The sequence below is a fragment of the Callospermophilus lateralis genome, chromosome 3, assembly GCF_048772815.1.
Source record: "Callospermophilus lateralis isolate mCalLat2 chromosome 3, mCalLat2.hap1, whole genome shotgun sequence".
NCBI classification, from domain to species: Eukaryota; Metazoa; Chordata; class Mammalia; order Rodentia; family Sciuridae; genus Callospermophilus; species Callospermophilus lateralis.
The window spans coordinates 122,270,515-122,286,360 of record NC_135307.1 but is presented as its reverse complement, the minus strand read 5'-3'; the positions used below and the strand labels follow the sequence as shown (position 1 = coordinate 122,286,360).

General features: G+C 39.4%; 1 protein-coding gene across 1 annotated transcript in view; it reads right to left on the bottom strand.

Moving 5' to 3' along the window:
• Oca2 (OCA2 melanosomal transmembrane protein) overlaps window positions 1-15,846 on the bottom strand; it is a 320,901-nt gene that overhangs the window by 207,733 nt on the left and 97,322 nt on the right. Inside the window, exon 9 of the mRNA XM_076849417.2 lies at window positions 495-566. Within this exon, the coding sequence (XP_076705532.2) occupies window positions 495-566 (72 nt within the window). The remainder of the gene's footprint in view (window positions 1-494; window positions 567-15,846) is intronic.

Below are 15,846 nucleotides of genomic sequence, written 5' to 3'. Positions count from 1 at the left end.
CTCTGGACTTCCATTTCCAGTAGGCACTCCACCTCTCTTACTTCCCTAGGTGTATTCCCAATGTGGCTGCCCGATAGGACATGCTCTGGCCCTGGCAGGACACCATCAGCCCCATACATGCGTCTCCAGGGGCCTCCTGGTGTCTACAGGATAGAACCCTAACCCCAGGACCTCTCTACTCCCACTGCTAGTCTAGTTCTCAAAAGCTGACAACACCAGTGCTAACTCTAACATTCCACAACCAAACAACCCCGGGTAAACACATGAGCAGGATGAACCTTTCTTCAGCCAAAATGAGGACCAAAAGTACCTGAATGTGTGAATGAGAAAAATCAAATGAAAAATACTCATCAATGCTGAAGTTTGTTGGTTCAAACCTCTAGCATGGTCCTTGGGGGGAAATGTGGAAGTAGCATATAAAAGAATCTATAACACCAAATCCTGGAGTGTCTCTGAGTCTGACATTGCCAGAGATTCAGAACGTCACAACTTACATCGCCAATCACAGCCAGTGCTGCTAATGCTGCAAGGGCCCCCAACATGGCTGCCAGAGTTCTGTGAACGATCTGGAAAGAAACAAGAAATTATCTCATTCCAGTCCACAAGGGATTTAACACACACACAAAAGCCTGTGTTGACACGAGTAGCTGTCTGTATCTGCATTAGATGCCCTATCCATTAAAATGATAAATAAGCCAAGGGTCTCAATATTGGAGGGTCTAGACAACCCAACAGACCACAACCACCACACTCTGCCTTCTACTGAAAGTTATTTTTATTTCCTGAATAATTAGATGACCCTGATAAAACAGTAGCAAGTTGGATAAAGTACATTCTACAAGGAAGCCTGCAGTGAACTGTCATTAATTATTTACCATCTACTCCCCAAGCAACTGAACTATTAGTTCAACAACGTAAATCAATTCTTCCCAATTACTGAGGCTGTTTTTAAACCCCAAATATAAAGCGCTCAGTCTAATTGAGACTTCAGTGCTATCACTGACTCACAAAAGAATCTTTTTGATTTAATTATGATTTAAATGGACATGGAATTTCTAAAATAAAATATGAAGGAAAGATAAAGATGTAGAGAAACTGGAGCTCTCATATGTTGCTGGCACAAATGTAACATGGTGCAGCCACTGTGGTAAAATGGCTTGGCAGATTATTAAAAAAATCAATGTAGGGGCTGGGGATGTGGCTCAAGTGGTAGCGCGCTCGCCTGGCATGCGTGCGGCCCGGGTTCCATCCTCAGCGCCACGTGCAGACAAAGATGTTGTGTCCGCCAAATACTAAAAAATAAATATTAAAATTCTCTCTCTCTCCCTCTTTCTCACTCTTTCTTTAAAAAAAAGAAAAAAAATCAATGTAAACTTACCCTTTCACTCAACAATTCTACTGGGGAATCTACCCAACAGAAATGAACACATGTGTCCACATAGAGCATGAATGTTCTGAGTCAAACTGGAAACATTCCTAAAGTTTATCCACAATGAATAGACTAATGAAATGCAATATAGGCCACAACATGGAAGAGATGCAACATGGGATGTGTAATGAATAAATTAAAAAACACTGAACTAAATGAAAGGAGACAGACACAAAGGACACTATATTGTATCCCTCTTATCTGAACTTTATCCAAAAAAGGTAAATTTAAGGAAACACAAAAAGATCAGAGTTGCCTAAGGCTGGAGATAACAAAAAGTGCTGTCTTAAAATAGGCCCTCTGTATCCTTATGAGGTGACGGAATGTTCTAAAACTGGATTGTGTTGATGGTTGCAGAACTCCTTAAATTTAGTAAAAATAATTTAATTGCACACTTACGAATGGTAAAATTATGGAATTAAATTACTCCTCAATAAAACTGTTAAAACTATAAAAAGAATGTGGCAAGACTGGGTTGAAAATTAAACACTAACAGACATATTCATTTCTTAATACCCTAAAGTGGTTTTCATTCCCTTATTTTATGGCTTCTACCTCATAGAACCTTTCTTATTCGTAATTACCTGAAATTCAAATTCTGATAAAATTGTTTCATCTATAATTTGTACCACTAGATTTAAAGTTAGGTTTCAGTTAATTTTATGCCAGGTTGTTTTTTTTTCCCCACAGTTTAGGTTTTTAAGAGTTGATGTATTTGAGGGTCTAAAATCCAGTAAATAGCTACCAAATTATATTAATTCCTTCCATTTGTGTCCTGATTTTCCATTTCAGTTTACTTACTCATTTTCACAATACTTCATATTTGAGAGAGGCCATAGGAAATAGGTATAACAGGAATTCACTCTCAGCTTTATAGCTTGAAGACGGAAGCTGAAGTTAAGCTAGAGTGTGACTAAGCCAAGAGTCAGAGCCAGGTTTCCCCTCCTCACACTGAGGGTTCCTTTCTACTCGCTACAAAGAACAAGGCAAAGACAGTTCCAGCTTGGAGATGTCTTTCATTTTTATTTTTTGTTTTCTGCATTCCATTAATGCTTCATGGGTTAAACAAGTGGTGACAGATTTGCAAATATGCTTCGTTGAAGAAAGGAGGTGTTGTGGTTTGGCTGTGTTCCCCAAAAAGTTCATGTGTTAGAAACCGACCCTCAGATCCATATGCTGATATTTGGAGGTGGAGCCTTTGGAAGGTAATTAGGGTTAGATGAGGTCACAAGGGTAGGACCTTTAGGATGGTATTAGTGGTTTTTATAAGATGAGGAAGAGAGACATGGACTAGCATGTGATGTCCTCCTCCATGACATGATGCAGCAAGAAGGTTCTCACCAGATGGCAGGACCATGCTCTTGGATTTCCCAGCCTCCAGAACCATAAAGCTAAATAAACCTCTATTCTTTATAAATTACCTAGTCCCATGTATGCTGTTAGAGCAACAGAAAATGGACTAAGAAACTAAAGGCACTATGGAGGTAGAGCAGAGTGGAGATGGAATCTGCTCTGCAGTCTCAATCTGAGACATATTCCTATCTTCCAATTTAAGCTTTTGATTAAGTTTTTAGGAAGGAAAAAAGACTTTAAGAGATCTGACTGTTAGTCACTGGATAGCTATATTAGCAACAGAAATAACTGACTTTTATTGGAAGTAACTAAATACTTTATGGACATAATCTAATGTACTTTTCAAAATGGCCCCAGGAAGTAGAAGCCATCATTACTCTGTTTTACAGATGAAGAAACAGTCTAGCAATGTTGAGTAATGTTCTCCATATCACAAAGCCAAGAAGATTCAGAGTCAAGATTAAACCCAAATTTTTCCTACTCTAGGTACCTCCTCTCTCCTAGGGGGAGAATCGCTTGTTCATTTGTAAAATCAGGAAACTATACTGGATACCTAAAGGAGCTGTTGGCTCTGGAGAAAAATTAATGGATATCAGTGAAATTTGGCCCTGAAATTTGGCCCTGATATGGATGAGCAAAAATGAAAGCAAGAAACCACAGCCATAGTACTTATCCCCCACAGTTCTCAGGAGAGCCAGGAAGCTGGTTGCGGCTCCAAAGATACCATGAACATATTCACCACTCTCACCTGGGCCACTGCCACCATCAGCTCCTTTCTCCTCTGTGAAGCAGACAGTCCCTTAATACACATGCTAAGAAACCCATACACAAACATCCCTGCATCTAAAGTACATGTTTAGGGACATGTGAATACAACTATTCCTTACTCAGAAACCCATCCCTTCAGCTATCTAGGAGCCCACACCATATAAGAGGGAATATCTTCTATTCTTGTTATTAAAAAAAAAAAAAAAAAAGGATGATCAGGGCTGAGGTCGTAGCTCACTGGAAGAACAAGTACTTAGCATGAGCAAGACCCTGGGTTTAATCCCCAGAATCACAAAAAGAAAAAAACAAAATGATCAGCCTTACACCTGTGCGATAAAACCTTTTAAACTAAATGATCTTATAATAAGATGTGTTTAATTGCCTTAGATAATTATGAACATCCCTACATTTCTATGCTAAAGATAAAAAACTTTTCAATTATCAGGAATAATGCAAATGGTAGATGGGCCAAAAATGGTAAAATCAATTTTAAAAAACTCTTAAAAAGGTGCTTTAAAGGAATATATAAAGGCCCTCTTCTTGTTTGTTTGCTGGAAAATATAACGTTTCTTTCCTGTGTCCCAAATGGCTTAGGGGGCACAGAATGCATGACCAGCTTCCCAGGCACAGCCTCACAGGCAGGGCCTGGGCAGCACCCCAGCTGCCCTTCCATCCGCACTCCTCATCCATCAAGCCTATACGTTCTGCTCTCATTTCTTTGACAACAGTCCAGGCTATGAGCTCCTTGAGGGCAGAAACTGTACAGTGTCTCTCTTAGGTTCTCCTCAGAGCTCTGAAGAACAATCAATACTTTCTGAACAAATGAGGAGCAAAAAATCTAAAAAAAGAGGGTTGAAGAAGAAAGCCAGGAGAGAATACCAGGAGAGAAAAGGAAGAGTTCTGGAGCCGCCCCCAGGACTGGTCCTCTAAGGTTATCTAGAGAACTTCCAATCTCCACACATCTGCCCCTCCTTATTCACACTAGGTTTCAGACACAGCCAGTCATCTCACAAACTACAGGTAGGAGAGCCTAATAATAAGATCAAAAAGATACTTGATTCAAATGGGAATCAAAAGAAAGCAGGGGCAGCTAAACTTATATCAGCCAAAATTGACTGCAAGTCAAAAAATGTCTCTAGCAATACCAGATCATTATATGATGATTAAAGGGTTAATTCCACAGAGAGACACAACAATTATAAATAGGTACACCACCAACATCAGAACACTTAAGTATATAAAATTAAGATTGACAAATCTGACAAGATCAGGCTCATTCAGGGTGGTATGGACATAGACAAATATTGACAAATCAAAGTGAGTAACTGCAACAGTGTAAAATAGTAAAGGACTTCAATACCTCGTTTACAATAGTGAATAGAACATCCATACATAAAATCAACTTTTTAAAAAATAGTCTTAAACAACACTATAGAGCAAGTGGATCTAACAAACACAGAAATTTCCACCCATCAGCAGCAGAATACACATTCTTCTCAGATATACACAGAACATCCTCCAGGATAGATCACAACTTAAATCACACAACAAATATTTAAAAAATCTTATAACGTCAAAATCATACCAAGTATCTTTTCTCAGCACAATGATATAAGACTAGAAATCAATTACAGAAGGAAAATGAGAAAATCCATGAATATGTGAAAATAAAATAACACACTCTTGAAAAACTAATGGTTCAAAAAAATCAAAACTATCTTGAAACAAACAGAATTTGACACACAGCGTACTGAAACTTATGAGATACAGCAAAAATGTTCCAGAGGTAAGCTGATAAATGTCAACATCCAAAAAGATCTCAAATAAAAATCCTAACTTCACACCTCAAGTAAAAAGGAAAAAAAAAGAACAAATTAAGACCGAAGTTATCACAAGAAAGAAAAACATAAATATTAGAGCAGAAATAAATGAAATAGAGACTAAATATACAACTGAAAAGATCAACAAAACTAAGAGTTGGTTTTTTGAAAAGAGAAACAAAATTGACAAACCTTTAGCTAGACTAAAGAAAAAAAGGAAAGAGGATTTAAGTAAATAAAATCATAAATGAAGGAGGAGACACTACTACTGATACCACAGGAATGCTAAGGATTATAAACTGCTATGAACAACTATTTGCCCACAAATTGGACAATTTATATATATATATAAAATCAAGTAGGGCTGAATCATGAAGAAATAGAAAAATCTGAGTAGACAAATAATGAGTAAGGAGATTAAAGCAGTAATTGAAAACCTCCCAGCAAAGAAAAGCTCTGGACAATTTTATAGGTGAATTCTTCACCAGCCATTTAAACAAAAATCAATGACAACCATTCTCAAGCTCTGCATAAAATAATAGAGGAAGGAACACTTCCAAACTCATTTTATGAGACCAAAGTTATTCTTATACAAAAGTCAGATAAGGACACTACAAAGAAAGAAAACAGCAAACCAATATCCCTGATGAACACAAATGCAACAAATCCACAACAAAATTCTATGCAACTAAATTCAACAGCACATTAACAGGATCATCTACCATAACCAAGTGGATGCAAGGATGGATCAACATATACGAGTCATACATAACTGTGATATATGACAAAATGAAGGATTAAAATCATATAATAATCTCAATGGATGCAGGAAAAGCATTTGTTCAAATTTAGCATCCTTACATGTTGATATCTCAACAAGTTAGGTATAAAGAGAATATATCACAATATAATAAAGTCTATATAGGATGAGCCCACAGCTAACATTGTTCTCATTGGTGAAAAGTTGAAAGCTGTTTCTCTAAGATTAGGGACAAAATAAGGATGCCTGCGCTCATGATTTTTCTTCAGTATAGTACTGGAAGTCCTAGGCAGAGCAATTAAATGAGAAAATAAATAAATAAAATGTATCCAAATTGGAAAGAAATAAGTTAAATTGTCTCTTTCATGCAAATGACTCTTCCAAAAATCAATTAAACTAATAAGCAAATTCAACAAAGTTTCAGGATTCAAAATCAATATAATAATGCATTCATGTTTCTATACATTAGTAACAAATTATCTGGAAAAAATGAAGAAAACAGTTCCACTTATGGTATAATCAAAAAGAATAAAATACTTAGGAATAAACTTTAACAAGAAGTTAATAAAAGACATTAAGTAAGACACAAGTAAATGGGAAGATATTCCATGTTCCTGGATTGAAATAATAAATATTGTTAAAATGTCCATTCTACCTAAAATGATGTGCAGATTCAATGCAATTTCCATTAAATTCTAATGGTATTTTTTCATGAAAATAGAAAAAAATAATCCTAAAGTTCATATGAGACTCCATAGCCATCATAATCTTGAGTAAGAAGAAAATATGGAGGCAGGCATCACATATCCTAATTTAACAATACATTGCAAATCTGCTCTGATCAAAACAATATAACTGTCATACAAAACAGGTATATAGACCAACAGAACAGAGCAAAGAGCCCATAAATAACCCCACACATGTTATCAACTAATATTTGACAAAGGTGTCAGGGATACACAATGGGGATAAGATAATCTCTTCAATAAATGTGTTGGGAAAACCGAATATCCACATGCAAGAGAATGAAATTGGACCCTTATCTTACATGATACACAAAATCAAACTCATATTAATTAAAGTCTTATATATAAGACCTGAAACTCTTTGCAATAGTTTTATTGTTCTTGTTTGTTTGTTTTGTATATGACCCAAAAGCACAGGCAAAAAAAAATAAAAAGCACAAATAAATAACTGAGACTATATCAAATTTCAAAAAATCTTCTGCACAACAAAAGAAAGAGTCAGCAAAATGGAAAAGACAACATACAGAATGGGAGAAAATATTTGCAAGCCATGTGTCTGATAAGGGGTTAATATTCAAATACACAAGGAACTAAATAGAAAAAAATTTAAATGAGCAAAGGACCTAAATGGCCACCAGGTATATGAGAAGGTGCTCAACCTCATTAATTACCAGAGAAACGCAAGTCAAAACCACAAAGAGATAAAATTGTCACACACCTGTTAGAATGGATAGTGGGAAGAAGATAGGAGGCAAGTACAGTACAGATCTATGGAAAAGAGTACAGAAGTTCCTCCAAAAACTAAAAACTGGACTAAAAGTAGCCCACCAATCCGACTTCTGGACATATGTTCAAAGGAAAAGAAATCAGTGTTTCAAAGAGAGAGCTGTACTCCACATTCCTTGCTGCACGATTCACAATAGCAAAGCTCTAGAAGCTCTAGAGAGTCCTGCTATTTATGACAGTATGAATGAATTTAAATGTGAAATGGAATAAGACAAAAACAGAAAGACAAAAGTATTGCATGATCTAAAAAAAGTGGAATTAAAAAAAAAGTCAAACTCATAAAAGCACAAATTAGAATGGCAGTTGCCAGGGAAAGAGCACAGGGAGGAAGGGGTGTTGGAGATTTTAAGGAGTTGTTGGTCGAAGGGTACAAACTTTTAAGTGTAATGTGAATAAGTTCTGGGGATCTAATGTAGAGTATGGTAACCACAGTTAAAAATATTGAACTATATACCTGAAATTTTCTAAAAGAGTAGATTGTAAGTGTTCTTGCCACATACACACACTGAAAGATAAGTAAGTAAGGTGATTGATATGTTCATTAGCTGGATTTCATAATGCATACACACATCATCATGTTGCATACCTTGAATATACAAATATTCAAAATATTCAATTCGTCAATTATACCCAATGAGGCTGGAATGGGGAAAGAAAATGTGTTATGCATACCCAATAGAATGTTTTTCACTCTTAGAAAAGGATCTCCTGACATTAGTGACCTGATAAACTTGGAGGACATTATGCTAAGTAAATAATCCAGGCACAGAAAAACAAATACCACATGATCTCACATGTGTCTGGCCAAAGGAAACTGTATGGTCAGGGACAGAAAGAGAGGAGATGAGTAGAGAAGGAGAAGGGTGAGAGAGAGAGAGGAATAGGAGACAGGGGCCAGTGGCCGAGGCTGAGCACAAAACCATTTTTGCCCCACAATCACTTTTAAGACTATCTCTTCTTTTTTTAATTATTTATTTTTGGCTATTTAATAAAAACATTAAAATCATCTGCATGTATGGGGTGCTATGTGATGTTTCCATTCATATATCTTTTGTGTAATGTTTATATCTATTGATCTTCTAAACAAACATATGCATCTCTTCTTTCTTAATGATGAAAAAACATTGAAAATCATTTCTTCTCCCTTTTTGAAATACACAGCACATTACCACTATCCATACAATAGCACAACAGAACTTCTGGCTCCTCTTCCACTGTAACTTAGTACCCATTGATCACCCTTTCTCCTACTCACAGCTTCTACCCCCTACTTCTATGAGATCGGCTTTTTTAAATTCCACACATGAATAAGATTGTGCAATACTTGTCTTTCCATACCTGCCTTATTGCACTTAACATAAGGATCTCTGGGTCCATATATGCTGCAAATAACAGAATTTCATTTTTTATATGGCTGAATAGCAAGCACTCCATTGTGTCTATATCCCACATTTTTAATTCATTCATCAGCTGATGAATACTTAATCTACTTCCTATCTCATTGTGTTAGTTAGCTTTGCATTGCTGTGACAAAAAGACCTGACAAAAACAACTTAGAGAATAAAAAGTTTATTGGGGGTTCATGGTTTCAGAAGTTCAGTCCATGTCAGCTGACTCCATAGCTCTGGGTCTGAGGTGAGGAAGAAAGAACATCATGGTGGAAGGGCATAGCAGAGGCAAACTACTCAGTTCGTGGCAGCCAAGAAGTAGGAAGAGAGACTGAGTGCAAGGAGACAGGGTATAATATAATTCCCAAGGACATGCCCCCAGTGACCTACTTCCTCCAGCCATACCCCACCTGCCTAAAGTTTCTACTCATTAATCTATTCAAACCATTATTCTACTGATTAGCTTCCATGATCTAATCATTTCACCTCTGAACATTCCTGCATTGTCTCGCATATTTTGGGGACACCTCATACCCAAACCATAACACTTAGCTATTATGAATAGTGCTACAAGGAACGTGGGAATGCACAGGTCTTTTGAATTTTATTATTGAAAGGCATTACATAGAATTGGTTTTTCAGTTGGTCAAAGATGGTTCTCAGAGCGCTTGACATTAAAATCAGCAAAGGCTTCATGAAAAATGACAAATTAAAGCATTGTACATAATTTCATGAAATTTTCACATTAACGCACTCCACTGAGAAGTTTTAAATCATTTTAGAGACAGCTTATATGATCTACAGTAGTTATCCACCATTTATTGTCTGTTATGTATTGAATAGTACAGAAACCTAAAATGACCCTCAAAATCAACATTGAAATGCAAATATTTTCAATGACCTTCACATTATGCAAGATCTTATTAACTTCACAAATAATTCAGGCAAAGTTACTTCAAATTTTTAGTAAGCTATTCTGAAAATGCAAGTTCCCACTACTTTGAAAGGTATCATGCCAATCACAGGGCCTCTGATTACATGGGAAATCACTTTCACCAATGTGTTATAAAGCAGATTTCAAAGGTGATAATAAATTTTCACTTTAATTGCAAGGCCTGTTTCTAGCTAAGGACTTAAAGACTGTCAGTTACTCTGCCCATTCTGCTGTGCCTCTCAGGGCTCTGCTACATACTGACTATCACTACACATTGGCTCTTATGACAACGTAGCCTAATACTAGTGCAAGAGAAAAGAAGAGGTGGGAGGCGGAGAAGGAAAGAAAGGGAAAGAATATCATCAAATGCCCCCATGGGAACCCAGATTCGCTATTTTGTTGAGAATATGTGCTTGGAACCTAAACCTCACCCTCACTTGAAATCAGTTTTCTCTGTCCTCTGCTTCACCCTGAACTCAGATTCAAGTGATGTCCAGGAGCAAGGGACCTGCCCTGGCCTCTGACCCTGCACTGTTACCACCTTGCTGGGGCTGCATCGCACATCACATGGAAGACAGATGGAGTGTGAAGTGTCCTCAAAGGTCCTCAGTCCCTTGAACTGTTGATAGTTTTAGCCTCCCACAGGGGTGCATGGCCCAGCAGGTATGGGAGATGCTGGTAAAACTCAGATACTGGGTGTCTTTTGCAGCCTTTCTTGGAATTCAAGTCTCCTTTTGCTAGAGAAATGTACATCTGTAGTTATCTCCAGAAACCTGGCTGTTGATTAGAATCAATATGAATCAGGAAAGAATGGATGAAGGGAGGCACACCACCAGGACATGCTGCACATGCTCACAACAGTGTTACCCTGGGACCGTGGGCCTCAGACATGATGCCTGAGAGGACATCATCCACCCACTGCTGTCCTGAGGCCATGAGAACAGCCCCAATAAATGTCAAGGCAGGGCAGAGCTGCACAGGTGCCTTGGAACCATCCACTTCTCCACAGCACTGACCTTTAGGTCTGAACAGCTGGGCAGTCTTGAGCCCTGCCCTTAGGGCCCGGTCAGGCCCAGCAGAGCCCTGAGAGGCACAGAGAATGGGCTGCAGCAACTATGAGATCTGGGTTGGTTACTGATAAGGCAAACACTGGCTAATGCCAAAACTGGTCTAAAGCTTGATGCCACGGAGGCAAAAAACTAAAATAATGTGGCAGGGTTTCAAGGTTGGGCAGCAGGCCATAAAGAAGCTGACGGAAGAGGCAAGGAAAGGCTTGTACAGTAGAAAAACACTGAGGAGGAAGGTCTCCTGCCATGCCAAGGGAAGCAGACTGTGTGCCTAAGGAGCTTGGGTCCTCTGAACACAAGCAGGAGTGATGCCAGAACACCAGGCTGTGAGGTGTGAGGCCAGTACCGTGGAGGCTCCCACAGGGCCTGATGGCCTCCGCGTTCCTCCGCAGGCTGGTGGTGTGCTGTGGTGAGCGTTCCTGACCTCACTGTGGAGCGCAGGGCAAGAGGGCAGAGAATGCCTACTAGGAGGTTGCGCCCTCTGAACCTCATGCATCACCAGCTCTGGATTTGGGGCAGGAGACATTGAAAGGACAAAAGCCTTTGTGGAAGAGGTGTACCTGGTATGAAGAGCAACACTGTGAGTAGACCAGAGAGGCTGCATAACATGTTCCCCATCATCTGCTCCCAGCCTTCTCTGCTTGCAGAGAGGGTGGTCTGTGGCCACAGGGGATCACCAACCCACTGGGTCTGTCACTCTACCCTGATACACATGTTGTCAGGTCCTGGCTCTTTGTTCTTCTTGATATTTTGCCGCTGTTGTGTTTTATCTGTTTTATCCCATTGCCAAGCCCCTCATCTGCTACATAGCCCAAGGAGAGCAAACATTCACAAATCCAAATATTTTCTAAGTGCTGCCCACAGAGATTTAAGGAGTTGTTGGTCCAAAGATCCAAAAAGGCCTTTCACTAGACCCCTTGAACTCCCAGCAACCAGATCTATTGATCACAAACAAGGCCCCAACTGCATGCCAGCCCCTCTACCCCTCTGAACCTCAGGTTTCTTGTATATAGAAGAGGAGTCACCAGGTCTGGCAATGTGTCTATGGAGACTCCCTCTCTCTGAGCCTGGCCTCGCACTACCCTCATGGGTGGGAAGGTGGTAGAGCCAGGGGACCCCTCTCAGCATGTCTTTAGCACCTCCACTTCCTTCCCTAGGAGGAGGTCTCTGGCACAGAAAGAGCCCAGATGTGGCATGGAGCTGCATTCCATACACCCCTCCCACATAACAGGACAGAGCAAGGGCTCCATCTTTGGTGGCTGCCTTCACAGTTTATGCTTAGTCTCCCAAAGGGCTTCTCAAGGAGTGGAGAAATGTCTGGCCCTAGGTGGAAGTATTGTCTTGGCATTTCCCTCACAGTGCCACTGTGTTAGCCTTCTAGGGCTGCTGCCACAAACCCTCACAAACTTGCTCTTACAGTCTGGAGGTCAGAAGTCCATCACAAGTGCTGCTGGAATAAAATCAGAGTGTTGGCAGGGCAGCATTCTTCTGCAGACTCAGAAGAAGCCACTTCCTCCCTTTCTCCAGCTTCCAGAGGCCATCTAAATCCCACAACCAGGAATTTTTATTTGATCAAACAACAGAATAACCCAGCTCACTGCCTACTCACTGCCTTGAACTGCTGGCCCTAGGAAGGTTTCACTTCCTTCAAGAGCAGGCTGCAGCTGGGCACTATGGCACACACCTATAATCTCAGCGGTTCAGGAGGTTGAGGCAGGAAGATCGAGAGTTCAAAGCCAGCCCCAGCAACTTAGCAAGTCCCTAAGCAACTCAGCAAGACCCTGTGTCTTAATAAAATACAAAAAAAAGGGCTGGGAATGTGGTTCAGTAGTCAAGTGCTCCAGGTTCAATCCCTACTACAAAAAAAAAAATAAAAAATAATAAAAGCAGTCTGCAAAATTCTTGCCATTTTTCTAATGAAGTATGTGATTGCCCACTTTCAGAAACTTTGAAATATTGGTCTATGAACTTATCAGAAAAAAATATGGGTTCAGTGGTCAGAAGGCCTGTGTTCCACCCTGCTCTTCCATTGCAAAAGCACGTCTTTGCAATTCAGTATGAGTCTGTTAAGCAAAGGGACTGTAATACATAACCCACCAGTTTTTTCTGCAGTTCTAAAGTCCTTTCCAAAAGTGAAAATGAAAGGTACTTCTGGAATTAGGTCATGGACAGAGTTTGCCCAATGCTTTAGCAGTCATTACTCCATAAATTGGTCATAGGAAGAGGCTTGCAGACACAAGGAAATGAATTTGGAGGCAGAGCTATTGACCATGGCTGTAATTTAAATTTCAGTTTTGCAAACTATGTAATAAGAAACAAAATTAGAAAACCTAGCATGGTGGTTTCCACTGAAAAACACCATTGTGGTGTGTACACTGCATTCTGAATGGTAGCATCTTCCTTCTCTCTAAATATGCTTCTTATATCTGTAAATTAAAGTGGAGACCCCGGAAGACTAAAGGTGTTCTCCATTCAGCTCTCTCGAATTTAATTTCACAGTTAATTTTTTAAAACAAACAGTACATGAACTCCTAAATTAAATCTGAAAGGACCCAGAGCAATGAAATATGATCTTACACACTTCACTTCACTCAGGAGAGTGAGTCTTGGGGCACCTGCAGACTCACTCCTCCACTCTTCCTGTCTGCTGTGGCCAGCTGCTCCCCTGACACTGTGCTGCTCCTGCCTGTTGGACTCGCCTACCTCTGACGCGATCACTTTGCCTCAATTGGATAAAGCTGGTGAAGGGAAAGAGGGTTTGTGTTTCCAGCAGGAAGGAGCCATGGCAGCAATCTTCTCAAGACATAATTCCAGAAGCTGGGTGTAGGACACAGAGGGGAAGTATTATCTCCCTTCTGCTGTGAAGTATTTTTTCAATAAGACTGTGTTCGAATTGCTTTAATATGATTTTGTACAGTACAAAGGCCTAAAAGTCTTAGTTGTGTTAATGGTACTTTTAGAATTCTGCACTAAGAAATTTCCTGAAGCCCTGTTATGGATGCAAAGGCAAGACTGCTCCAACTTTGTTCTTTGAGGCTTTCAATAAAGAGTACTTTAAACAAGGATGAGAAATATGACCCCAAGAAAATGTCAGCTGGGATTATCTATAGGACCAGAAGAACAAATAATCCAAGGAATTTCCCTTCAAACCCCATTAAAGACCTATGGGAACCTTGGCTGAGCCTTTGTTCCTGTTCAGTCACACATGGGCCATGGGTCATGGTGCCCTCCTCATGTCCAAGAACCAGGTTAGACCAATCCCCAGAACTTTAGCACCCTTCTCAAATATCTGGACACTCTGGGAACATTTTGTTAATGAATATCTGTAAGGCCCTGCCCTGTGCCAGGCACTGTCCAAGACACTGGGACTCAACACTGAACAACATGTATGGTAAGGAGAAAGAGTAACAGAGCAGGTGAGGCAGATCAGGTCAGAGGTAGGAGAGTCAGACAGGCAGGAGCAGCACAGTGTCAGGGAAGCAGATGGCAATAGCAGATATGAAAAGTGGAGGAGTGAGTCTGCAGTCACCCCAAGACTCACTCTCCTGAGTGAAGTGCAAACAGCCGAGGTGCCTGCCTGCAGAGTCTAGAGACCTCTGTCCTGGGAAGACAGATCTGCCCCCAGACTTCAGGGAACCTCTGAGTCTTTATCCAAGGCAAATTCTGCCCCTGGAGTAGATCCTAGGAAGGCTGCAATGCTGACTCCACTTCAGGAGAGTTCACAGATGTGGTGACAGCATCCAGCCTCTCTCCCCACTCCAAAAATGTGGGCCCTCCCCAGTGAGGGCACCTCTAGGGAATTCTGGAAGCATAAGAGTTTCAGAAACATAAGGTAGAATACACTATTCTCCCAATACCTCTGCAAGCTTCTTCACCTTCTATCAAGCCACAAGACAACAAAAGGGCAGGGTTAGTATTTCATGAGTTGTTGCAAGGTCTAATTATACAGGATTCCTACTTGAAAGTTATACTAGTGTTTAAAACATGGAAAATTACATTATTTAAGCAAACAGAAGATTCACCAAGATGTACCATAAACCTGCACCATGAAATAATGATAGATTTAAAGAACTGAATGTAGAAATAAGTGTTCTGGCCAAAATGAATCAAACTATAATACTGTAAAAGAAAGACAACAGAAACAATCCTAAGATTTGAAAATTAAACAATATATGTGTGAATCACATATGTATCAAAAAGGAAAACAAAAGGGTAATTTTTTAAATAGAGAAACAAAATTAAACTGAAATTCAACAGATCAAAACCTGTAGATTGGAACTAAAGCAGTGATTTGCAGCAATAAGATTTTAATAATACACACACCAGAAAAAAAGATTGTTCCAGGTATTCAAGTCTGGTCCAATATTCTGAAATAAATTAATGTAGTCACCCACACCAAATAACTAATGAAGACAAATCATATAATAACATCAATTGATGCAGAAAAGGCAATGACAAAATTCAATACCCAATTATAGTAAAAACTCTTAGTACAGTAGGAAAAGAAAGGAATTTCCTCAGTATCATAAAAAATCTACAAAACATCTAAAATTAATATATTTAAAGATGAAAGACTGAAAGCTTTCCCTTCACAACCTGGGACAAGGCAAAGATACCGATTTTCATCACTCTCATTCTAGCCACAGTGACATAGCAAGAAAAGGAAATTGAAGGGATACAGATCAGAAAGAAATAAAGCTGTACCCATTATAAGTAACATGATTATGACATATAAAATATCAAGGATTTTATTTTTTTTAATCCCCAAGGACTAAAAAGAAAGTTTAGGAAAATA